This window comes from Protopterus annectens, chromosome 14.part0, assembly GCF_019279795.1.
Source record: "Protopterus annectens isolate FY-2018-M chromosome 14.part0, PAN1.0, whole genome shotgun sequence".
In the NCBI taxonomy this organism is placed as follows: Eukaryota; Metazoa; Chordata; order Ceratodontiformes; family Protopteridae; genus Protopterus; species Protopterus annectens.
Window position 1 is genome coordinate 36,174,033 of NC_056748.1, and position 26,780 is coordinate 36,200,812.

The 26,780-nt window shown below is 39.1% G+C and overlaps 1 protein-coding gene across 3 annotated transcripts in view; it reads right to left on the minus strand.

The window, feature by feature from the left end:
- Positions 1-26,780, minus strand: part of LOC122788852 (protein FAM227B-like) — a 717,156-nt gene that overhangs the window by 128,441 nt on the left and 561,935 nt on the right. The window contains exon 5 of one of the 3 annotated variants that reach the window (XM_044055748.1): positions 11,249-11,279. In XM_044055748.1, coding sequence (XP_043911683.1) covers positions 11,249-11,279 — 31 coding nt within the window. Of the gene's footprint in view, positions 1-11,213; positions 11,280-26,780 lie in introns of all 3 variants that reach the window. The other 2 variants (XM_044055747.1, XM_044055749.1) reach the window with 2 other exon arrangements.

Genomic DNA, 26,780 nt, shown 5'->3' on the forward strand with positions numbered 1-26,780 from the left:
GTTCTGGTTTAAGCACTTGAGCTGCAAATCAGTTATTTTACATTAGAAAGGTTTGTGTTCTATACAGATTTTTTTTTAACTGTTAACACCATCTAGTTTGAACATAACTGAGTGTTGCTCACCAGGTTCCTTGTCTTACTGACCTATTCAATATTTAAATTTCCCTCACTCCTCCGTAGAAGATCAGTAGCCATGGATGTACTTCTCGAATCTCTCTCTTTCTCTGGCCAGTCAGGTTGAGATTGGCATTCTGAGGCACTGTAGCAATTGCCTCATGTACACTGACAACCCTCTTATTCTTAATAAAATAGTTAAAGTATGCAAGAAGCGTAAATAGACTAACTCTGGAGGCAAAACTCTCTCATACAACCAAAACTAATACTATAAAGGTTGTCAGTGACATTTGCAACATGCCTACAGCACAGGGTAAAGACCCTACACGTAAAACTACTTATGCTGAGGCACTTACAGGTAACCATCCTAAAACACTAGGACCTCCTACACAGTACAATCAAAGAATAGGTCCTCAGTCATTACATAAACACACTGTTAAAACACCACCCACAGCTACACAGAGTAACACTGTATCCAATACCACCACTGCTAAGCCCTGGCACAGCCAAATTTCCGGGTCATTGGTAATTCTATAGTGAGGCACATCGATGTCCCGCTCACCAGAAGGAGTAAGGAGAAAAGTTGCAGTTAGCTGCCTTTCTGGGGCTAGGATCCATCAAATCACATAGGTAATCAGGTCATTGAACCACAGGTACCATAGTCCATGTAGGTGTTAATGAACCAAGACATACCACCCATGACTATATGAAGCGAGACATGATCAGGCTTGCTGATTACATGTGTCAGGTAGGTATGAGCCTAGCACTGAGCAGCATACTACCTTCTCCAAGGATGAGGCTATGTTACCAACAGAAAATGATTGATTTTAACAACTGGCTTATCTTCCGGTATCAATCCAGGGGGTACATTATTTGACAGCCTGGGAGGACATGGTTGACAGATGACTGCTTTACTAGGGATGGTCTGCACTTATCTCCTCTAGGATTTTGGATATTGTCAAAGACCTTTTCCACCCCTATAGTGCCTTTTTTAGGCAATGCCAAACTGATAAACCTCCTGACTTAACTGAATATATGAAGGAATATCTGAAGGTGGTACTGCTCAATGCTAGAAGTCTTAACAAGAAACTCTACTCCCTGCAAGCCTTCCTCTCCCTGGAGAGTGTAGACATCTGTGTAGTAAGGCAGACATGTTTTAAAGCTGCAGACAGTACCCCAGTAATGCAAGGTTATAATGCCTTTCACATCTTTAGATCAGCTACTACACAGGAGGGAACTAAAGGTGGAGGAGTCCCAATCTATATTATAAACAACCTCACATCTAGATTAGTTAAAGTATATGACCCATTGGAACTTATACATGTGCAACTCACCTTAAACAGGGTGTTGTACCATATTCTTGCAACCTATAGGTCCCCCTCAATGTCCCAGGAAACCCATACTACCTATCTCAGTGTACTAGAGTCCCTCACCGTTCAACCCAATATGAAATTCATGGAGGATCTCAACTACCCTTCTCTAGATTAGGAATTCTACACCACTTCTAAAGCACAAGCCCTGTGATTCCTAAACTTTGTTAATACTAACATCCCGGAACAGGAACAGTTGTTCCAGTCTCCCACTAGGGATGCAAACACCCTCACCCAGTGTAATAAGATCTGACCGTAAAGTAGTATTACTTGAAATAAAAATTAATCCAGGGATCCAATGAAACCTAAAACCTTTAGGAAATATTCCAAGGCTAACCTCACTCTACTAAGCAAAACCTTGGTTAAATTCCAAGCACCCCAAACCCAGCAAACACCACAGGATATGTTGAGCTATTTATAAAATATCTGTGCAGCCATATTGATAGATGTATAAAGCAAGCTGTGCCACTCGTATTACGAATAAGACAAACTCAAAAGGCAAGCCACCCTGGTGGAATCACAATATCAATCGGTTATAAACAAAAGAAAAAAAATCTTGGCCAAACATAGGAGGAACAGAGCCATACATAAAAGCTTCCTGACCAATCTAAACAGGCAGCTAAGAGGGTTAATTAACACTTCAAAGGCTAAATTTGAAGAAAAACTAGCTTCTCAGGCAAAGGATAACCACAAAGCTTTATACAGCTATGTCTGTAATTTCAGGGGAAATACACAACAATGCACATAACTTATTGTAAATGGCATCACCCTCACTGAACCAGAGGCCATTGCCAACCTTTTGGCTGACAGGTTCATCTCAAATTTCTCTCCCACTCCCCCCGATAGTCCAAAGGAAATACTGCATACCATAATTCCCCCAATCATTACTAGGGAACAGGACATCAATGCACTTTCCAAGGCCAAAAACACTGCATCAATGGGCCCCAATAATATCCCGGGATGTTTAATAAATAGCATGAAACATGACCTCTCTGGTCCACTTGAATCACTTTTCTGCTGCAGCCTTCAGTCAAGTTTTGTGCTCAAGGAATGGAAGATGGTTACAGTCATTTCCCTGCACAAAGGAGGCCCAATCACTGATCTGGGTAACTACAGACCCATATGTTTTACCAGCCACATATGTAAGGCCATGGAAAGAATCATCATGGACATGATAAATGAGGACAAAGATAACCTGCAAATCTGAATCCATCATAATTCAGCTTTGTTAATGGATGGTCATGTTTATTAAATCTGGAGGACTTTTTTGAGAGGATCACCAAAGCACTGGATGAAGGTAAAACTGTGTACACAGCTTACCTTGAACTGGTCAAGGCTTTTGATACAATATCCCACTCAGGCATTGTAAGCAAGCTCACTAATGTAGGTATAAATACTTTTATCATCCACTTGATAGCTAACTGTCTCACTGATAGGACCCAGGAGGTAAAAATAGGTGAGGCCACCTCCACCAAGAAGCTAGTCACTAGTGGAGCCCCCATGGCTTTGTACTAGGTCTGCTCCTTTTTGTCATCTATTTTTATGAAATGGAAGCAAATGCTGAAGGTTTATGGCTGACTAAGTTTACATGTGATTGCAAGCTGGGGGTTAACATCAACTTCCCTGCAGACACTAGCATTCTTCAAGAAAGTCCCTCTCTGGCTAGCAAATGGTGCCAATGCCATGGTCTTAAACTCAATGCTAAGAAATGCATAATTGTACCCTTTGGGAAGTCAACCATCCTGGCTAATTACCATGTTGATTATACAACCTTAACAATCAACCCAGTGGTCGGGGATCTGGGTATGTACACAGAGAATAGCCTTTACTTTGACCACCCTGTGGCCAGTGTGGTGAGGAAATCGTTTTATATTGCGCAACTTATGAATAAGGGCATGGCATCTAGGTCCAAAGAGTCATTATACCACTGTACTCTGTCCTTATCAAACCAGTCAATGTACAGTGCTCCCTTTGGCATGTCCCTGACCAGGCATTTGCAGCAACTAGAGCTACCTCAGTGGTCCTTTACAAAAAGAATACAAGGCATAACAAACCTGCCTTATACAGAGAACCTTAAGGCCCTTTCCCTGTACTCAGTCTCCTATAGATTGCTGAGGAGTGATCCATGCCTGGCTTACAAGGCATCTGCAAACTCCGCACTTATGAATTTCTTACATATTCGTAAGTCAAAGATTATTAGAAATATATGGTCTAGGGACCTGAATTTTGTCTGTGACTTGAACAGAACATGCTGGAGAAACAGATATGTGTCCCAGAGACTGCCTCTCCTATGGAACAGGCTTCTCATCCAAATGAAGCTGTTTGTCTATTATCCAGTTTAATAGCAACCTAGACCAGTGGATGGGGAATAGGAAACTTACACTGGGCCTGGCACCCATGTCCCTTATGGACAGAGGTAACTTATAAATGCCTGGGTCTCAATGTCCTGTTTGGATACAGAACATCCTTATTCTTTCGGGAAAACTTAGTTAGGCTTAGAAAGGCCCCCTGGGTTGTTAGCCTAGTAACAATTTATGAATCTATACAAAAATAAACTGCCAGACAGCAATCACATGACAGTTTAAACAACAAAGTGAAATACCAATAAAATAATGGTATTCTTACATAGACACTGTACAATTTTTTTAACAAAATTAATTATTTATGAAAAGAACTCTCCATTTGGGACTTATCTGCCCAGAAACTGGAAGAAAGAGCTGACCATTGATTATATAAAGCCTAGGAGGAGCACACTCAAAGGCAGCAAGAAAGTTTTGAAGGGTTTTGGTGCCTAGGCTACTGTTTTCTCCCACTGGGCAAAGCCTAAGACTTTGGAAGACTGGCTGTTTGTTATATCCTTGGCAGGATATAACCCATATAGCTAAGGCTGCTGTAGTAGTGATTTATGGTGAATATGTACTACTTCCCAATACTGAGTATTGGAGAATAGCATTGATCCAAGCATTAATACCATAATGGTGCATTTTGTTTTCCCATGGTCACCTTTTATTTTCTGCAGAAAATCATATTTTTATTCAAAACCTCAGTACTGGGAACTGGACAGCAGCACTCATCAGGACTTATTTTTATTACTAAAATATGAACTAAAAACAATAACTCTCAGCACCTACAACAGCATGCAAACATGCTATGACACCAGGGAAATACTTCCAGTCTAGCTATCTGGAATTTTGTGGATAGTCGTGTGTCATTTGTGAATACCAATAAGATTCATATGCTTGTCTTACAAATGTAAGAGAACTATGTGTTATGTGTACATTAAGCTACTGGTGCAAAAGTGTGTGTAGAACAGTATGTTATGTACTGAGCTTCAAGAATGTAACCACAGTGAAACTTACTGAAAAGAATAGAAATGTATATAAACTATATACCTGTGCAAATGTATGTGTTAATAATAGAAGCTGGAACATACAGAGTTAACTTGCAAGGCTTCAAGAAAATAGATTGGAATCAGAATGTTTTTGCGATTGTGTTTATCTCTCAGTTTCACTGAAGGAGACATGATGTCTAGAGCTAGAAGTTTCTTTCTATTGTCTTGAAACAGAAATAATTACTAGGTTTAAAATGTTGTGTTTTTATTGCTATGTGACTTCCTAGCAGCTGCACATCTGAGAGATAAGTATTTTTCACACAGAAATGTTAAATTTTGTTAAGTTTCTGTTAGCCTGGGAACTGAAGTCAGGTGACAAAGAGTGATGTTATCCGAGCTAACCCAGCAGTAATGTTGATTATTAATTTAAGAACTCTCTCAGAGAAAGTCTGTGCATTTTGTATCTTGTCTTGGATCTAGAAGCATCCACTCATCATCAGCACTACATTTATCTTGCTCTGTAAGTAAGTTATTTAGGGCATAGTTTCTTTTAGAGATAGTTAGGAATATAGTAAAGATTAGTTTTGGTGTTTTCTGTATTTATTTGAAACTGTCCTGTAATCTTGTTTTAAAATATTTCCTGTGATTCTGAACTCTGTAGTTACTGTGTTGATTGAGTATTGTCTTGCTCTTTTATTATATATTATTAAATATATTTAAACCTTTTAATTGCGGCTGGTTTGTTTAGAGATATTTAAGCCCTTAGAGTACTTATATATGTATTTGGTGACACTGTATAGGCCACTCCAATAGTCTTAGCCTTGGTCACGCTTACCATTTTGATAATATAACATTACACAGTAGGATTAGACACCCTTTGATAAGGGACTTATAATAGCTGATAGGTAAGGGTGGCTGGTGGCAGCTGGTACTACCTGACAGTCTGGGCAGAAGGGGACATAGCTAGTAAACCTGTGCCAGCCTTTCTCAGGTATGTGTGTGTGTGCGTGTATGTGTGTTTGTATATCAATCAAATCTCAAAGTGTGTGTGTTTCAGCTACATGGGCAGGGACACGAAGCACTGGTTGGACAGAGAGGGTGTTGGAGGTCTTAACTTGGCCACTCGGCTGAGATCTTAACCCTATAGCTGTGCCAGTGGGGAGTCTTATTGGGAATCTGTAGAAAGAGGGAGAAACCTGCCCCAGACTGACTGTGATCTTTGTGTGCTCTTAAGGGAAATTGTACTTTACTGTATGTGTACTTGTCATCCTCCCATTGTGTACATCCCTCACTGGTGCTAGTGGTGAGGATTGAGGCTCCTTGATTACTGGGCCAGTGCAGGGGCATCACACATGCAACAGATAATATTTACAATCATATAAAATAAAGTAAATAGCCTTTTGTCTATATTTCACTATCACTTCTCACTGTCAGGTATCAGAGATCAGTGATTATAAAAGCAGCAATACCATAATTCTGCAAGTTGCTTCCCTACAATCATATTTTATGTTCTGCAACAAAACCTATTTAGTATTAAAAGAACTCAATATTTGACATCAGAAAACAAAACTTGTAAAAATGTTGTTAGTTTTTAAAAATCAACAGGCTACTCTATATATTGCTTCATCAATTGTGAACATCCTCTGAAAATTATATCACTTTTGTTAAAGGAATGTAATTCAAACAACAAGTTGTCTGTTTTGGCTGTCAGTTCTCACTACCAAACATTAGGGAACAGTGTTTGTCATATTAGCAAGACCATAATGTTGTATCCTGCTTCATGATGATCTTTTATTTTCAGCAATAACTTGTTTATTTTTACTATCTGGCATCAGACAATAGCACTTGTCAAAGCAGTAAGACCATAATGCTGTATGTTGCTTTCATCTTTTATTTTTCAAAGTAAACACTGCTTAATACTAAGAAGTTCCTTGCTTAATAATGTTCAGAGGTTGGAGTGAGGTTTAAGGAAAAATGGGAAGTGAGTGATTTATGTAATATTGAACTGAATGAAAATTATTATAAAGAAAGAAAGCATGTAATGTATAATGTGTATAAATGGAAGCAAAGTCTGTCTTATTTGCTAGTGATGTATGTGTGCCCATGTTTTAAGTGATATTTTAATGAACGTTTTTTAAAAAGATAAGAAAATCCTCATTACTGAGTATCATATAAAAGTGCTTTTAACAACATTTGGAACAGTGCTTACAAATGGAATGTATTTTTAATTAACAGCAACAATGCTACATGATGCTTCCCACCAATAAACAGCATCAGTGGAAGGCAATATAATTTTTGACTCAACAGTAAAATGCAGTATGTATTTAAAGCAATGTAGCTGAAATTATTTAATGTCTAAATCTGGCTATTACTTCTCTTCAGGTATCAAAGAACTCAACTTATCAAAGCAGCAATACCTTAATACTGTATATGTTACATACCCCATGACTGCCTTTAATTTTCTACATTTAAGCATTTTTAATTATTAAAAAACTCATTGTTGCCTGTCAGAGAACAGCAATTATCAATGCTTGTTTTTTTATTATTAAAAATAAAATGCAAGCCTAGAATATATCTACTTTTACATATGCATTAAAAACTGCACCAAGTTATATTTGCAGTCATATAAAATAAAGAAAATATACAGCTGTCTATATTATTTTTTCAGCTATGAGAGAAGAGAGCTTGTTAAAACAGCAAACGAAATTATGAGTGTTGCTTTCCCAATGATCATCTTTTATGTAATACAGTGAGACATTTTATTATTATTATTATTAATAATAATAAAAAAGGTGTTCACTACTAGGTATTGGATCACAACACTTGTAAAAGTGCTTGTAAAAGAAATGTTATTTTTTTAAATCAACAATCACAATCGACAGTGTCTGTGAAATCAATGTAATTTTTTAACCAATAGCAACATTCTATACATTATTAATACAATGTAACTAAAACATCACGTACATATATTTGGTTATTACTTCCTACAACAGCATATTGGCAAACAATGCTTTTTAAGGCAGCAAGACCACAATGGTATGTGCTGCTTTCCCATGATCATCGTTTTTACTTTATGAAGTAAAACTTATTTTACTGTTAAAAAGAAGTGCTCATTATTAGATACTGGAGAACTGAGCAGCACTAATGGATATAAGAAAATATTGCTTGTCTAAGCAGCAGCAAGAATCAAGATCATAATGCTGTCTGTTGCTTTCACATAATCATCTTTTACTCTCTACAGTAAAAACTTTTTATTGCTAAAAACATCAGCAAGGCCATGCTTAGGGGACTGGCTACCTGTGCAAAGGATTCCTCTGTGCCCCCACTTCCCACCACTCCACTCCCTACAGGCACCCCGTTTACCCCAATATTAACCTACCCACACTGTCAGGATTATTGTGTGTCCTCACACTTTTTCCTACCTTTTAATTTTCCCCATCCTTTCTACACACATCAACTGTTGTTTAAGGGTGATTCTTCACTGGTTAAAAGGAACTAAACCTTTGGCCCATCTTTAATGAGACTATTTTTAGCCTTTGAAAAGACACATAAAAATGACATTAAGGCAATATTACGAAAAACATTACCTGCAGGTCTTTTACCCTCACCCAGCTGAAAAAGCTGCATTTATTGGGTTATCACAAAACAATGAGCTGCACATAATAAAAACAGACAAGGGTGGGAGAATAGTGCTCATGATTAAAACATTTCCAATAGACAAAATGTTGAAAAATTGCACTTTCAGCAACTAGCCATTTCAAGATCATTCCTTGTGCTACAACTGTGTTTATGTCTTCAATATCTAGATGGTGACTAGCAGTTTTTATAAAGCTTAATATTCTTCAGTGAACCTAGCAAGTGCCAAAAATCCCTAATGTATTCTTTACTTAGTTGGGCTACTCTGTTCAGAATGTTACCAGTCAAGATGGCTATAGATATAGTTTTAGAAACTTTAGCTGAAATTACCAAACTACAAATGCATAATAACTACCCAGATTTCACATATTCACAGTCATCAACAAGAAGTGAACAGTCATGCTGGGGTGACTTGAGAGGAGGAATGAGTAGCAAATTGCTACAACTGACTGGACTGCTGGCAAAGAGATTTTACTCCTGACTTTGCCTTGGACAACTGAGGTGCGAATAATGGCTCTGATGTGTGCAGGAGGGGGGAGGGAGGAGTGGGATGAAGTGGCTGATAGCCACCTCTCTTATCTTAGCAGATTCTGGGGACAGCTTCTGAAACTCTGCCTTGTAGTAGAAGCTGAGTAAAAGAAAAATTCTGAAGTGTGTCAAGTCAAACATCTACATCACTGTCAATGCCTGAAGTCAGTAATCTGTATATGGAAGCACAATATTCTGGCAGTTCATGAAGTCAGTAATATATATGGAAGCACAATATTCTGGCAGCCCACCATCTCACCCATCGCCAAGCCAGCACATCACAGGGCACACATTATGAAAACATATTCTGACTTCCCAGTCTGGTACTGGAAACCTTTAACTCACTGCAACATGGGTTGCCAGGATATCATTCTTTATAAATTGTGGTAAATAGAGGCTACAATAGAGCTGGATCTGGACAGTGGGAGAAGGAAAAGAGGCAGCCAGTGTTGCACAGGGAACCTCATTAAAATATGCTGATAAAAAAAAAAGAAAAACAGTCAAGGTCTTGGTCCAACATTTCACCTGACCACCAAGGAATTCTGGAGTTGGGTAGGGAGATAATTACAGAACAAAGGTTATCAGTCGGGTGCAGTATATGGAAGCTTAGTGAGGCCATAATCTAGAAGGGATGAGTAGATGCACTGAAGTGGGCCTGCAGTTACTAGCCTATCAGGGATGGTGATAGATGCATTGAAGGACTTAGCATCTACAAGATCACCAGAACTAGGAGGAATCTCACTAATATGGAATGGATAATCTGCATTTACTAGCATAATAATGCAACATTTTTTTCTGTGTGCTTTTGTGGTTGGATGAGGTACTGTTTTTGTACTGTCAAAGGGGTACACAGTTTTCTCAAGGCAGTTGATTAAATAACTAATTTTACTAATTAATTAACCAGTCCAGCCCTATTGATAAAGCACATTTTAACAAAGGATTCAGGGAGAAAGACTGTTAAGACCTCTTCACAAATTATGTGTTCTGTGATTCAGATGGATAAAGCCCTGACTGTGACTCAGACAACTCAAGCTTGATTGGTGGCTTGGGACCTGGAAGAGGATAAGGGGAGAGGGGCAGCTTCTGCCAAATCATGCACCAGGGAGAGATATTTGGTGGCTTCAAGCCTAAGACCTTATTACTCCAAGTTTAAGACAGGAATATGAAAGGACCCAAAACAACCCACAAAACAGGTGGGGGCAAATAGGCAGTCCAACCAGTGGTACAGCTGCTTATTTCACTACAACTACAAATTAGTGGACACTGTATATGTTTTCAAGTTTATGTTCTGGTAGATATGGACTGACTGAAGGAGACACGTCCTCAGTGTGGGGCTAACTAAGGGCCACTCTGAAACATTAACAGCCCAAGTCTGGAGGCAGAGTGCCAGAGCCTTATGCTGCTGGGATGACAGTGTCATCTCAGTGTCAGTAGAAGTGGACAGGAACAGGGGCATAATCTACCCTCCTTACTGCCTGGATGACAGTTCACTCTAGATGGCTCTCACCTCCATGGCTTATATTCAGCATGGGGGAATAAATGGGTTCCAATCCCACCAGAAGAGGACTTAATGGTTGGCAAGTATGGGTAAAAAATATATAGAAAAATTGTTTCTAAGTTAAAAAAATTATCACACATTATAGAATAGTTAAGTTAAAGTTCAGTCAATAAACAGAAAATAATTATGCAGAATTATGCTTAACAGTTATGGAAAATAAATAGTGGTTAAATATTAAGTAATGTAATTAAGAATGTTTTGAATAAATGTCACTGACTTAGATACCCCAAGTAAAATCGGATGATCTGACTAAAACACACATAGAATAATTTCTACAGAAACTTTGAGAATGTTTTGGCATTCAATATGAGTAGCTTGTGATGATAAACTTCAAAATGTTTCAGTGACTTTTATATACAGATATTAAAACTAATAAGTGAAACAGTAGTCTTGCCATTAGAAATTAATGAAGAGTTATTGATAATATGACATCAGTAGTTACTTCAGGATCTGTACATCTTTAGATGTGGAAGAAACTTCCTTAACTTGGCTCCATTCTATTATGCGATGCAACTGAAGATTTGCTATACTATATTCCAAAAGAATAAAGATTTGGTAAAAATTTAAAAAAAAAAAAAAAAAAAAAAAAAAGCACCAGGGTACCAAACATCTGAACAGTGAAAAATTCTATGCATCATTGTGAAAAAAAAAAAACATAACAAAACTTAATACTTAACCACTTGCTAACCATTATCTTGCTTTGAAGCTTTACCTCAGAAGGATGGGAAATTTTCTTCTTCAACCTAAAACAAACAGAACAGACACAAATAATTCCACTTTTTTTCATTCCACAGAAATACAAATTCTGATTTCAGCAAATGAATGGCTTCATTTCCACCTGCTTTACTTATCCCCCTATAAGACTGGATAAAACACAGATTCTATTTAGGCAACAACTTATTTGTCCTCATCGCTCTTAATTGTTTTGTCTCTTCTGCCCATTCCTGAATTCTGTTGTGTTTTAGAGCATCCTTCTAATTTTACTAAGTCCTTGTTTATTTACAAATAAGTCAACTGAACTACAAGAGCCCAATTTCAGCCATGATCAAGTCAAAACACAGAAACGATTAAACCCAGCATATGAATTTACAAAGAGCTTAATGAAATAGATAAATATAATAAATTTAAAGTGAAAATGCACTGAACAATATGAAATAGAAAGCCTCGGGAAATACAAAGGCTAAAGAGAAATTACATTAATTGCAGTGACAGAGATGCTCCAGTAAAGCAACTGCAAACTTTATTTTGCAAACACTGAAGTTTGTGCAGATTACAGACAAAGGTAACACTTAATATTGGTAGTCCACATTCAGTATATAATACAGAGGATTATGATGGGGTTGTCAATAATTCAAGGTTATGATTGGTGACACAATCATAATTCTTTGTAGTACATGGAGCTTTATCTGCTCCATGTACTACTAGTTACAGTAAAAAAGAAAACAAAAAGTGCTAAGTGTTTTGACAGATTTCAAAGCCATAAAACACTTAGCGGATGCTGTCAGAAAGGCAGTGTATCGCAGTCCATTATATTTACACTTACCTTTCATGCCTATCAGTTGTCTAGATTTTCGCAGAATGTACAAATTTTTTGCCTCATATTTTGGTATGATCCTCATAAAATCTTTATTTTTTGGACAAATCACTGAGGACTGAAGTCACTAAATAATGGCATAAATTTCAGTGTCAAAATTCGTATCCTTCAGAAAATGCATGCAAACTCACACCCCATTATTCATAGGTTCATAGGCAGGTACTAAGCTACTGGCCCTAGGGCCTATATAAGCCTAGCCAAATGGTACCCTGGCTTTTGCCACCCAAGAAAATTATTTTCCTGTGCCCCTGTCAAGCAGAGCCACAGAAGTGATCCCCAGGGTGAATTTCCTATCTCCTATCCAATCATCAAGATTTTTCTTGAAGAGTGCTAATGAGGAGCTTTGTTTGATATAGATAGGTAGTTTGTTCCAGAGTATGGGAAGTCTCTGAGACAGGAATCTATCCCTCCAGCATGTTCTGTTTATTGTGGTGAGAAGGTTTAGGTCCCTAGAGTATTTAGCTCAGAAGGATTGGGATTTCATTAAGTGGAGCATCTCCAACAGCTCTGGGTTTGACATAGCTTTGTATGTTAGGCAGAGATCGCCTCTGGGTAGGCGATATGCGACAGAGTAAAGCTGGAGCTTTTTGAGATGGTCTGCATAGGGCATCTGTTTGAGTCCAGTAATCCTCTTTGTGAGGTATTTCTGCAGCCTTTCCAGTTGTTGTAGATGTCTTGTCAGGTACATACCAAAAGGGGCATTGTACTCTATAATGGGTCTAATGAGTGATGAGTAGAGGGGAACGATGACCTCTTTTTTCCTGGATGAGAAACCTTTTGTGATGAGGTGTACCACATAGAAGGATTTCCTGACTACTGTGGTGATGTGATTATCAAATGAGAGACTACTGTCCACCTGTGTCCCAAGGTCTCTTATCACACTTTTGGTGTTAAGTAGACTACCGCCTCTGTGGTAGTTCATGGGTACAGAGTTTTTACCAAAAGGGATGACAATGCACTTTTTGGCATTGAACTTGAGGCCATGGCTTTGACACCAGGCATCTGTCTCAGTGAGGCCCTTCTGTAGGATGTCCACATCGTTAGGAGTTTTGATTATGGCTCCTAGTTTGCAGTCATCTGCAAGACCTTCTGTGTTAGCTTGTACTTCAGAGAAGTAGATACTAAACAGGACAGGACCTAGGACTGAACCTTGTGGTACTCCACTTGTCACTGGTCTAAAGTTGGATTTAGAGTCTGATACTTTCACAGTGTGGGTTCTGTCAGTGAGCCAGTTGGCAACCCATCTTGTGACATAGGGATTTATACCTAGTTTAGTGAGTTTATCTATAATTCCAGAGTGGGGGATGGTGTCAAAAGCCTTGGCAAGATCTAGATAGGCTGTGTGGACCACCTTACCCTCATCTACGGCTTTGGTGACCACTTCAAAGAAGTCTATCAAGTTTAGGAGACATGAGCTGCCTTTTACAAACCCAAACTGGGTAGGGTTAAGAGTTTGGGGATTACCAATATCATTGTTTATAAGTTCCATGATTATATGTACCATAGCCTTGCAGACCAGGCTCATCAGGCTAATGGGGTGGTAGTTCCTGGGGTCTGTGGTGGCTCTCCCTTTGTGGAGTGGGATAACCGTTGCTGTGCGCCATTCAGTGGGCACAAAGCCTGAGGTGAGGCAATGATTGAACATAGTACTTAGGTGGGGTGCCAGTTCGTTCTGTAGTTCATGTAGAACGCAGCCTGTTGTCATGTCCCAAGGATGCTGTGTTCTTGGCTTTGTAGAGTGTATTTTTTACCTGTGCAGCCGTGATTACAGGAACTTTGCATTTTTCCGATATACAGATGAGCCCTTTAGGGGGTGAGAGAGGGGTAAAGTTAGCACTGAACCTATTTGCCAGGATGTTGGAAACATCAGTTGGTTCTGTATATTTTGTGCCATTATGCTGTAACTCAGAGCAGATCTGAGTGTTGCTATTGAGATTCTTGACATAGCTACAGAATGCTTTGTGGTTGTCTTTAGAATCAGTGGCGATTTTGTTTTTGTAACTAGCTTTGGAGGATTTTATGAGGGATCTCAGCTTCTTACTGAGGCTGACCATGGAGTTCCTCCAAACATGGGATTTTACTCTTTTTTTGCAACAGTTTCTTTCTTCTGTTGTAGACTTTGTTTATGGCAAGGGACCACCAGATTGGCTTCCTTTTTTTGGAGGATAGCATCTTGGTTCTGTTAGGGATTGCACGATCCATGCACTCATGTAAGTGCTTATAAAGTGCATTTGTATAGGATTCAGCAATCGTACCTCTATTGTCCGTCAGCATGGGTGTCGTGAAGTTTGCCACTTCTGTCTTAAGAAGCGTGAAGTTAGCTTTGGAGAAATTTTTTACAGTGGTTTCCCTAATGGGGGGTGGTGGTGGGATGTGGATATCTAGGGTGATTAGCCTGTGGTCGGATCTGACCAACGAGGAACTGACCTCTGGTGTGGAACACCGGTTGCCCATGTTGGTAATGACCAGGTCTAGGATATTGCTGCCCCTGGTGGGGGTGTGGATAAGTTCATCCAAGGCGTTGGAATTTATGAATTCCAGAAAATGTTGAGCACAAGAGTTGGTACATGAGTAGTTTTCCCAGTTAATGGTGGGGTAGTTGAAATCGCCCATTATTAGGGTGTTAGGTTGTACCCTAATATTTTCCAGTGTATCAAGAAATAAGGAGTGGGAATCCTGGGGCATGGTGGGGGATATGTAGCAAGCTACAATTTGGATTGTGGTCTTGCCCAGAGTTAGTTGCACTTGGATAATCTCGGATGCATTATGCTGAGCAACTAGCCTGGATGTGTGGATATCCTTAATGAATATGGACATGCCTCTGCCTTTAGTGTTTAGGTCCAGGTTAGGCGGCCGAAAGGTGTGGTATGAATTATAGCCTGGTAATGCAGGGGTGCTCTCTGGAGTCTTGAACCAGGTCTCTGTCACTGCACAGATGTTGATGTTCTCCATTTTAAGGAGTGCCTCGAGTGAGTGCATTTTGAGGTTGAGACTTCTAGCATTAAATAGCACTACGCTCAGATTTTGCTTGCTTGTACCTGTTACGGTGGTGAATTTGTCATTTGAACCTTGCCTAAAAAAGGCACTATAGGGGTGGCAAGAGCCTTAGCCAGTATCCAGAATCCCAAGGGCGACAGGTGCAGTCCATGTCTGGCAAAGCATCGTGGTTTGTCGATCATGTCATCACAGGCAGACAGATACTGGATCCCCTTAGAATGACACCAGAAGCTTAGACAATTGTGCTTAGACAATTGTTGAAGTCAATCATTTTGTCCTTGTACTGTGGTATGATTCTGGGTGATGGCAGGATGCTACTCAGGGCTAGGGTCATACCTGCCTGGGCTACAAGATCGGAGAGCTCCTCCAAGTCTCTTTTCATGTAGTCCAGGTAGGTACGTCTCAGGTCATTCACACCAACATGGGCAATGACATATCTGTACTTGTTGTTAAGTGACCCAAGTGCGTGTGTTATGTGGCCGATCCTGGTACCTGACAGACAGCTGACAGTAACGTTCTCCTTGTTTAGCCTGGTGAGTGGAACATCAGTGTGCCTGACTATAGAGTCACCTATGATTAGAGTGTTGGGTACGTTGTTATGCCTTATGGGCTGTGGTTGAGTGGCACACTGAGTTTGTGGGCTATGTGTCATTTGGGTTGTGTTGGGGGGTGGAGGTTGCTTGCGTTTCAGCTTTGGAGGTCCCTGTTGCTTGGGTAGATTTTAATTGAGAGCCTCCGTGAATGTAGGTGTGTGTTTTTTGTTTCTATGTGTGTGTTTTGGTGGTGTAGGTTTTGAGGGACTATGTGATGAGTGTGGTGTGGTGCAAGTGTTTACCTTCTCCTCTTGACTGTCTAGTCCAGTCTTGGGTGAAGAGAGCTTTGCTTCCAGTTTGGCTATATAAGTGCATCTCTCACAGGTTGTAGTGTTGGGTGGTAGGAGGAGAGGGTTGTCTGTATACATGAGGCAATTGCTGCATTGCCCCAAGATGCCCAGATTCATCAGGTAGACAGGAGAAAACACCGGGAGCTGACCCTTAGACATGCCTGGATAGGTGGTTATTTATTAAGTCCTAAAAACTGTTTTCCTCTATACAAGCGAGGAAAGTTGAGTGCTGTAGTCATTTGTAGCTTATTTAGTGCTTACAATGAGTTCTGAACAAGTGCTGAGCTCAAAGAAACAAATTTGAGTGCTGAAACTAGAAAACTGGCTAGTTCTAAGAAACAAAATTAAGCTAGAAGGCTTCCCTCCAACACAGAAAGGCTTTGGGGCTCAGAAGCTTACAAACAGTCCTGGATACAGCAAATCTGTATCTGAACTAGACGACTTACAGGAAAGGCAGGAAACAAGCTTAGAAATTCCAGCAACTTTCTAACTGTTTAGAAGAAATAAGGGATGCATTACCAGTACAAACAGCAGGCAGAAACAAATCTTTTATTCTGCTACTGTCGTTTGTTGGTCAGTGCCAGCAGATTTTACTGCCTAGGGCAGGAACTGACATTAACTTAACTGGGGATGCTTAACATTTGTTAAGGTCTTGTCTTGCACCATTCTAGAACTTAACTGGTTTGTCTTTTCCTGAATATCACAGTGTCATAACCACCTTCCATGCACTAAAATGCTTCTCCTACTTCAGTAAATACTTCAGAAACTCTGTAGCATTTAAGTACGATGGAACTTTCTTCATTCAATTTGTGCACACGGGCAGAGCAGGTATGGAAGCATCCAACCAAATTCCCAAATATCTATAGGTAGAAACAATTTTTAAAGGCTACTTTCTGCCCCTAAAATGCATGGATCAAAATTAACTATGCTGATGCACTTTTCAGTTCCAGAGGTCATGCATATATATTTTTTCTGCTTTTTATAACATCTTGTTCAACTTATCAACACTGTTGCATAACTTTGTGCCATCAACAGAGAGGAACGTTTCATCTCTGGACCATCTACAGTCTTACATATAAGAGAAAAACAAATGACCTGAACAGGAATAATCCCTGTGGTACCCCATAGGTAAACATGTTTTTGGAAGAAAGGGACAGTCTGTATGTAGGCATATGGGAGCCCTCCCAAAGGGCATGTCTATCTAAATATTCATACAGGACATTCCAGACATTATTTGAAACCGTCCAGCATTGCTTTGTGATTTAACTGCTTGGTAGGAGAGGCTTTATTTTGATTAATATTTTATTTTTTACCTCTGATTTTTAGTGCTTGTTGGAAGAAAGAGACAGACTGTAAGCAGCCATTGTCTTGACCACCCAGGGACCTAGCTCGTTATAATAAGCTGCAACTGCTTATGATGGTGAGCACACGCTATTACATGTGTTTGTGCATGATGTAATGAATGTCCAGTGTCTTAGTGTAACTGGCACTGTAGGTCAGATTAATTCACTTTTTCAAGGTTAGCTCAGTGTACTTGATTTGTGTTTATGATTTCCTCATACAATTTAACTTAAATTACTAGTTGATTTAATTTCTGTGACTTCTGTGATTACTGATTTAGATATTTTTGTTTAATTCAAAATTATTTATTTGAAACTAAGAATGGGTTATTTAAATGAGTATACCATTAACCATTTGCTGAGTTTCATAGTTTCATAGTATAGTACTAGGCTATCTGCCCTGGGGCATTTGTAAGCCTAGCCATAGTGATGTGGCTTTTGCCACCCCATGAAATGGTACAAAAATGTACAGAATAAATCTAGAATACTGTGCCTCTGTCTAGTAGTGACACAATGAAAGTCCCCTTATATAATAGAATTAGTTTACTGTGCCCCTGTCTAGCAGTGACACAGATGTGACCCCTGGGGTAAACTTACGATCTCCCATCCACTCATCAAGATTTCTCTTATAGAGAGTCAGTGAGGGGCTCTGCCTAATATGAACTGGGATCCTGTTCCAAAGCATGGGAAACCTCTGGGTTATTAATCTATCCCTCCAGCATGTCCTATTCATACTTGTGCCGAGGTTTAAGTCTTTAGCTCTCGTGGTCCTGATGGATTTGGATTTTTTGAGGTGGAGCATGTCCATCAGATCCTGATTGGACATGGCCTTGTACATCAGGCAGAGATCACCTCTGAGTAGGCGGTATGCTACTGAATAGAGCTGAAGTTTCTTTATTCTGGCAGAATAAGACATATGTTGGAGACCCTTGATCCTTTTGGTGAGGTACTTTTGTGGTCTCTCCAGCTGTTGCAAATGCCGGGTGAGGTACATACCAAATGGGGCATTGTACTCAATCATGGGTCTGATGAGGGAGGAATATAGGGGTACAATGACATCCTTGGATCTGGATGTGAATCCCTTCATGATGAGGTGTGCAAGGCAGAATATTTTTCTAACCACTTTGGCAACGTGGGTGTCAAATGAGAGGTCGCTGTCTACTTTGGTCCCTAGGTCTCTGATTACTTTTTCCGTACTCAGTGGGTTGCTGTCTATGTGATAATTTGTGGGTACTTTGTTTTTTCCAAAAGGGATGACTATACATTTTTTGGCATTTAGTTTAAGGCCGTGACTACGGCACCAGTTGTCCGTTTCAGTGAGGCCTTTTTGTAGGATGTGTGTGTCTGCTGGTGTATCGACTATGGTGCCTAGTTTGCAGTCATCTGCGAACTTTCTCAGCCACAGCCCTCCCATGTTTGCTTTAACATCTGAGAAATAAATGCCGAACAAGAGGGGTCCCAGGACAGATCCCTGTGGGACACCATTTGTGACTGGCTTTGAGTCTGACATTGCTCCAGCGATTTTAACTTTATGGGTTCTGTCCTTTAGCCAGTTTGCAACCCATCTAGTGACATAAGGGTTTACTTTTAAGTTGTTTAGCTTATCTATGATGCCTGAGTGGGGTATTGTGTCGAAGGCCTTAGCCAAGTCCAGGTATGCTGTATGGACTGCTTTGCCCTCATCAATGGCTCTAGTGACTGTTTTGAAAAAGTCAACCAGGTTTAAAAGGCAGGATCTGCCCTTTACAAAGCCGAACTGGGTGGGGTCAATTGTCTGTAGGTCCCCTATGTCTCTGTTTATGAGTTCCATAATGATTCTTTCCATAGCTTTGCAGACCAGGCTAGTTAAGCTTATGGGGCGGTAGTTTCCAGGGTCTGTAGAGGCACCCCCTTGTGGAGTGGGACCACTGTTGCTGTACGCCAGTGTTCAGGTAGATATCCCGAAGTAAGGCTAAGGTTAAATAGCATTTTTATGTGTGGGTTTAGCTCCTCTTGGAGTTCACATAACACGCACCCCGGGATACCGTCAGGTCCCATTGATGCTGTGTTATTTGCTTTGTTTAGGGCAGTTCTCACTTGGAAATCTAAGATGACAGGGAGATTACATTAAGCTGGGATAAGTATTTCTTCTTTTGGGGGTGAAGGAGGGGAGAAATTTGCACTGAACCTGTCAGCCAGAATGTTGGCAATATCTGTGGGTTCAGTGTATTTTTTGTTGTTGTGAACCAACTCTGAGCATATCTGAGGGTTTCCACCCAGGTTTCTAACATAGCTGAAGAAGGCTTTGTGGTTATCTTTAGTGTCATTAGCAATTTTTCTCTCAAAGTTTGCCTTGGATTTTTTTATGAGAGAATGTAGTTTTCTGCTAATGTTGATCAGAGATGTCTTCCCTTCATGGGATTTTGCTCTGACGTGCAGTAGCTTCCTTCTTTTGTTATACAGTTTGTTTATGGCTGAGGTCCAACAGACAGGACGCTTACATTTGGTGGAGAGGGACTTGGATTTGTTTGGGATTGCATGATCCATGCATTCTTGGAGATGTCCATAGAAAGCATTAGTGAAGGATTCGGCATTGTGGGATGTGGTATCCATTGGCACAGTGGGCTTAAAGGATACCATCTCAGTCTTAAGAAGAGTGAAGTCTGCTTTTGAGAAGTTTTTCACTGTGGTCTGTTGTGCTGGGGGTGGAGGTGGGATATGTATATCCAGGGTGATTAGTTTGTGGTCAGATCTCACTAGTGAGGGGTATACTTCTGGTGTGGAGCATTTTGTCCCCATGTTTGTGATGATCAGGTCTAGTATATTATCTCCCCTGGTGGGAGAGGTGACTAGTTGTTCCAGTGCATTTGAATTTATGAATTCCAGGAACCTTTGGGCTAGGATATTAGGGCTAGAATAATGTACCCAATCTATGTTTGGGTAGTTGAAGTCTCCCAGTATGATGGTATTTTGTGATACATTCATATCCTCCAATGTCTTCAGGAAGGCTGAGTGGGGTTCTTGAGATTGGGAGGGTGGTCTGTAACATGCTACCAGTTGTATAGCAGTTTTGCCTATGGTTAGTTGCATCTGTATGGTCTCTGATGCTTCATGTGTTGCTACTAACCTGGAGGTGTGGGTGTCCTTTATGAATATGGACACTCCCCCTCCCTTTGTGGTTCGGCCCGGGTTTTGGGGCCGAAAAGCATGATACGAGGTATAGCCTGGTAGTGCTGGGGTGCTCTCAGGAGCCTTGAACTAGGTTTCAGTTACTGCACAGACGTTGATGTTCTCCATGCTGAGGAGTGCATCAAGTGCCTGCATCTTGAGATTTAGACTTCTGGCGTTGAGCAGCATTACCCTTAGCTTTTTCCATTTTTGTTTTCTAAGGAGGTGGGTTTGTCTTTTAAGCCTTGCCTAAAAAAGGCACTATGGGGGTGGCAAGAGCCTTAGCCAATATCCGGAAGCCCAGTGGTGACAGGTGTAAGCCATCCCTTGCGAAGCAGCATGGCTTGTCCAACATATCATCCCAGGCAGACAGACATTGGATTCCCTTAGAATGACACCAGTACTTGAGCCAATTGTTAAAGCTGATCATCTTGTCTTTGTATTGTGGTATCATTCTTGGTGAGGGCAAGATGCTGCTCAGGGTCAGGGTCATACCAGCCTGGGCTACATAATCGGAGAGCTCCTCTATGTCTCTTTTTATGTAGTCCAGGGAGGTATGTCTCAGGTCATTCTCACCAGCATGGACAATGGCGGAGTCATATTTGTACTTGCTTTGGAGTGACCTGAGTGCGTGTGTTATGTGGCGGATCCTAGCTCCCGATAGACAGCTCACAGTCACCTTCTCCTTGTTCAGCCTGGTCAGTGGGACATCAGTGTGTCTGACTATGGAGTCACCTATTACTAGTGTATCAGGCAAGGTGTTTGGCCTTAAGGGCTGCGATTGGTCGACACACTTATTTATTGAAGTATGTGTTGCATGTGTTTTGTTTTGAGGTGGTGGATTTTTGGATGTCTGCTTTGGGAGCCTCTGTTGTAATAACCGGAGTAATAAGTATCTTTATTTATTTATTTTATTTTACATTTGTTGACCGGGCTAGTCTAACTGGATATATGTCCATTTTCAGTAGAGGCCCGGGGAGAAAAGCTCCAAGCATCAGCAGTGACAAAGAATACAATATATAGTAATAGTCAAGTGAATTACAGTATATTGGCTACATTGGTCAGAACAAAAGTTTTACAGAGTAATTTAGTAGGTTTAAGCTAAGATCAAATACAGAGAGCAAAAAACATGAATTAGATTTTTTAATTCTTTAGTGCAGTAAATGGTGAGTGTGTGAGTGAGTGAGTGAGTGAGTGAGTGAGTGAGTGAGTGAGTGAGTGAGTGTGTGTGTGTGTGTGTGTGTGTGTGTGTGTGTGTGTGCGTGCGTGTGTGCGTGTGTGTGTGTGTGTGTGTGTGTGTGTGTGTCTCTCTGTGTGGTTCAGCTTTGTATGATTGAATGTTCTTAATACTGAATGAAAATACTGGCATTAAAATGTTTGAACATACAGAATATCGAACACCCAAAGGATTGAGCCACAAAAGATTGAGAAAGGAAAACTATTCCCTTTCCCAATCTTCACACTAAAACCTGACTTGCCTCAAATGTGTCTGAGTCGTGGCAGTGCTACTGGAATTTTTTTTAAGGTAAGGTAAGATGTAGGGTTAGGGTCGGGAGAAGGGGTAGCATTAGGGTTAGAGTTATCACCCATTACTAAGGTGGGAATGGGACCTTAGTAATGAGTGCTAATTCTAACACTGCCTTTTCCCCAACCCTAACCTTAAACTTTACCTTAAAAAAAACTTCCCATAACACTGCCACTACACAAGTCACAGTTGGACACACAACACATACTAAAAACACTATATTTATTCCCATATCTATTCCTGACCCTAATCCTAAAATACATACACTACCACACAAACATATAACACCTATTCCCAGCCTAATCCTAACTCTCAAGTACATGCACAATCACTCTAACCCCCTCCAAATCCCACTCACCTGTCTTGATGAAACATACTTATGACATTTTGACTGTTCTGCTATCCGCATGTTCAATTTAAAGCACCACCCCTAGCACTTGTTGACCAAACAGATATTAAATTTAATGCAGGGTATATACACATGAAGGTAACACATAACTTTGAAGACTTGTGTTCCTCATGTCAAACATTGGATGCTTTACTTATTTTTTTGTTCCCCTTCTGCTTCATTCCTTTTGGCTATCCCAGGGCCTCATCAAGTTCTGGGATTACCAACCTCTCCTACTGCCCCTGGACTATCTGTATTCTAAGGTTGGGGCCAGAGCAAAACCTAAGAGCATCCTGAGGGTTGTGCCACTGACTGCATTCCATCATGGAACTTATTCATTTATGACCTACCCCTTGATATCTCCCCTACATTCAGCTGTTACATTTAAGGGCCACTCCTCTCTATGGACCATACTTCCCCACAAGGAATGCCTAGACAAATGCCCTCCCACTCAGGATAGGTATACCCATTCATCTTTGCCAGCACCTCAGACACCAGAGCTGTTAATCAAACTCAGGATGCCTATGCATACTTAAGGCTTTATCCTTCTACTCCATGGTGCTAGCAATTTGCTTACTATTACTGATAGTAAAGCTAGACTTGCTGAGGATGACTGTACTTGTGCAGTTGATGCAGACTGGAAAAACTGTTGTGAGATATATAATGATTGGGTTCATGATATAAATAATGTTAAGCAAAGTGGAACTGGAACATATTTGGTAAAGGAAAGTGCCCTGTGCTAGTAAAGGCCACTCAAGCCTTATTAAACATGCTACTACAGATGACATCTTTGGAATTCAAGTATACAGCAATTTTATGATTCAGAGCATGTAGAAGAACACATAAAAAGAAAGAAAGGAAGGAGTTCACAATAAATAACTAGAAAGAAAAAGAGATTGACTGACGTATATAATGGCTAAGAGAAAATAATACTGAACAAAAGTTCACTATTTTGATATGTAAATCTTAGATTTCGGGTTGGGGGGGGGTGATAACCTTGCTCAATCACAAAGTATTCAGTCTACAGAAAATAGCATCACTGTTCCAAGAGAGAAGGCAGAAAAAGAGGCATGGGGCAGGCTAAAAGGAAGAAATCTAAATTGAACATGGAAAGAGTAAAGAATATTAATTGGACAATTGCAGCATAATTGGAGCAACAATTAGCACACACTACTTTGGTGCAGAAGGCTGGGGGTTCTATTCCTATACCAGGTAGATCAATCAATTGCTGTCACTGCATTGCAGCATAATGGGGTGCTGTAATCCTGAGTGCGTCATCCTTTGGATGAGATGTTAAACTGAGGGACCCATTTGCTTGAGTTGGTAGTAGTTCATATGATGTAAAATAGCCATGACACCTATCAGAAAAGGTTGGGGTCCTTTATTTATATAAAGGAAACAATATATACAGATTTCCATATTTGTAAAATTTATAAAATGTATAAAATTTACATAATTAAATATTTACAAAATACACATTTCCATATCCTTCTTTTGCTTATTACATATTCATATGTAGTTTTCTTTTTATATCAAATTTCTATCTTTATTAGACCTCCACTTCTTTTTCCATAGCCACCATCTAATTTTGTTCAATATTACTGCCAAAATCATTTTTCCATTAAACATAATTTCATTTATAGTTTCATTCCATATAACACATATAACATTAAAACATTTTTATCAATTCTTTTATATATTTTTTACTTCTATAACACCTGTATTTAATCATGTACATATTTATCTTATCCACTTTTTCCAGTAGCTTTACACATTTTTCTTTACACAACTTTTTACATTTCAGAAACAGTTTCCTCTTCACTACAATATAAACATATTCTTTCACTTTTCTTTTTATATGGCACATTCCATTTTACTAGTAATTTATCTATTACTAGTCTTCAGAAAAAAAAATAGAATTCTACTTTTTACTACACCATTTATTTCTTATTTTAAGCTTTATTTTTTTTTCTTCTACTAACTTTTCCCATGATTTAACACAATAATATTGTATCACTATATTCTTGTACCGCAGTTCTCTTCTTCTTGTACCACAGTTCTCTTCTTTTCTATTTTATCAATTTTTGTTTTCCACATTAATATTTTTTCTTGATAACATTTTGCTTCTTCATTTTTACATAATTTTTCTTTTACTACTCCTTACCATATCCCAACTTTTTTCATACTTATATTTAAATATTTTTACAAGCAAACTTTCTTCTGTTTCATTTGTCCATTTTAACACTTTATATAAATTTGGAGAAACAAAATATCTCATTAGGTTAATTAACCCTAAACCACCTTCTTTATTTACATAGAAAATTCCTCTTTTTACTGGATTAAGTCTTGAACCCCATATGAATGAAACAATTGCCTGTAGCAATTATTTTTCCAGACTCATTGGTAGCAAATATTCACTTGTTAAAGATGCTATTTTTCCATTAAAACCATATTTATCAAACAAACATTTTTTTCTCAATGATAGACTATATATGTTTTCCAAAACAAGGAAATTTCTTTTAATTCCCTTTTTCCATTGCATCTTGTTTACATTTTTATTACCAAATGTTAAACCTAAGACAGAAATTTTATTCATTGTAAATTGTATTCCTCCTGTCTTAACCATATCTCCTCCTACCTTACTGTTGTCTTTGTTTAAAGTCATCCCTATTGCTTCTAAACTTTCATTTAAATTACATATTACTTATTTTATCCACATCATGTTTTTTGAAATTACTATAACATGATTGGGATTCTTAAGCCTTCAGGCATTTCATACTCTGCTTTCTTCATTTTATTATTGATTTCACATAAAATTACATTCATAGTTAAAGCAAGGAGCACACAACTCATTGGACATCCCTGTCTCACACCCTTCTTAATTTGTACCTCTTTACTTAACCAACCAAATACCAACATTTTTACTTTTATTTCTATAAGCAGACATACATACATACTTTCCAAATTTCCTCCCTTATATTGTATTCTTTTATTATCACCCATAAGATTCCATGTCCTATTGTATCAAATGCTTTATTAAGATCCCTGTCATAAGTTTGGCTTCTTCTCCTCTATTTATATCATCATCCACAGTCTCTCTTATTGTTATTAATAATTCTTGACATCCCTTCCCTTTTATACTATACATACTATGTTCCATAAACTTTTTCATCTTTGTTTCAAATCTTTTTTGTAATATTTTCATAAAAATCTTATAATCATTACTGTTGAGTACTATCTGTTTCCAGTTTTTCAGTATATTTTTTCTTTCCTTGAGATATATTTAAGTATTCTATTACATAATTCTTTATACATAAAAATAAAAGTTATGCATTCACCATAATTATGCCTCTGTGTTGTCCATTTTCATTCTTCCTCAATGTATGGGTTCAGATCTGATCCTTGGATCTGACTTGGCTACATTCTTTAGATTCTAAAATCAAACTCCTCCCTTACCCATAATGTCTCTGATCACTGTATTACCTCAAATTGAGTTTGCTGCTATTATATAATATTACAACAATGTATCTCAAGCTAGCTATGACAAAAAGTGATGGCTGAAAGATCAGAAGCTCAAACAGGAACTACAGTTTCTAATCACATTCCTTTAGGTCTTTCCCAAAGAAATGAATGGGGAAGGTGCGAGGGAAGTTGAGGAAGAATGAAAATGGACAACACAGATGCATACTTATGGTGAGTACATAACTTTTATGTTTGATGTTTTCCTTTTCATTCGTTCTTCAATGTATGAGAGTCCCCAGCAATGATTACCTTGGGTGGCCCTCATGGAAGGATATTCAGGAGAACCACAGAATTGAAAGATGCTCTGTTCCTGGAGATTATATACAATTTGTAATGAGAAATAAAAGTACAAGCATTAGACCATGTAGCAGCTACATAAATGTCATCAATGGAGGCTCTAACCCAAAAAGCAGCTGTTGAAGACATTAACCTAGTTGAATGAGTATTTAGTTATCTTGGCAAGGTTAGGCCTCTGAAGGAATAAACAAAGGAAATACAATCTGCTATCCATTTAGTTAATGTAGTTTTTGTGGGATAAGAATGAGAAAGAACCTGACTGACATGCAATTTCAAAGTAAGAATTCTGTTTTGAGGTAGCTGAGCTAGACAACTGACTGTATTTAGACAAGCCCCTATAAACTCCAAGACCTGAAATGGTTGAAGTTGTGACTTAGCCAGATTTATCATAATTTCCAGAGATTGAGATAAATGAAGTAGGTTATCTATGGCCCTTTCCAGAAGGTGCCTAGTTGGTGTGGTAAGGAGCCAGTAATCTACATAAGGAAAAACTCTGAATCCATGCAGTATTAGATGAGCTGCTACAACTGCCATGCATTTGGTAAACACCC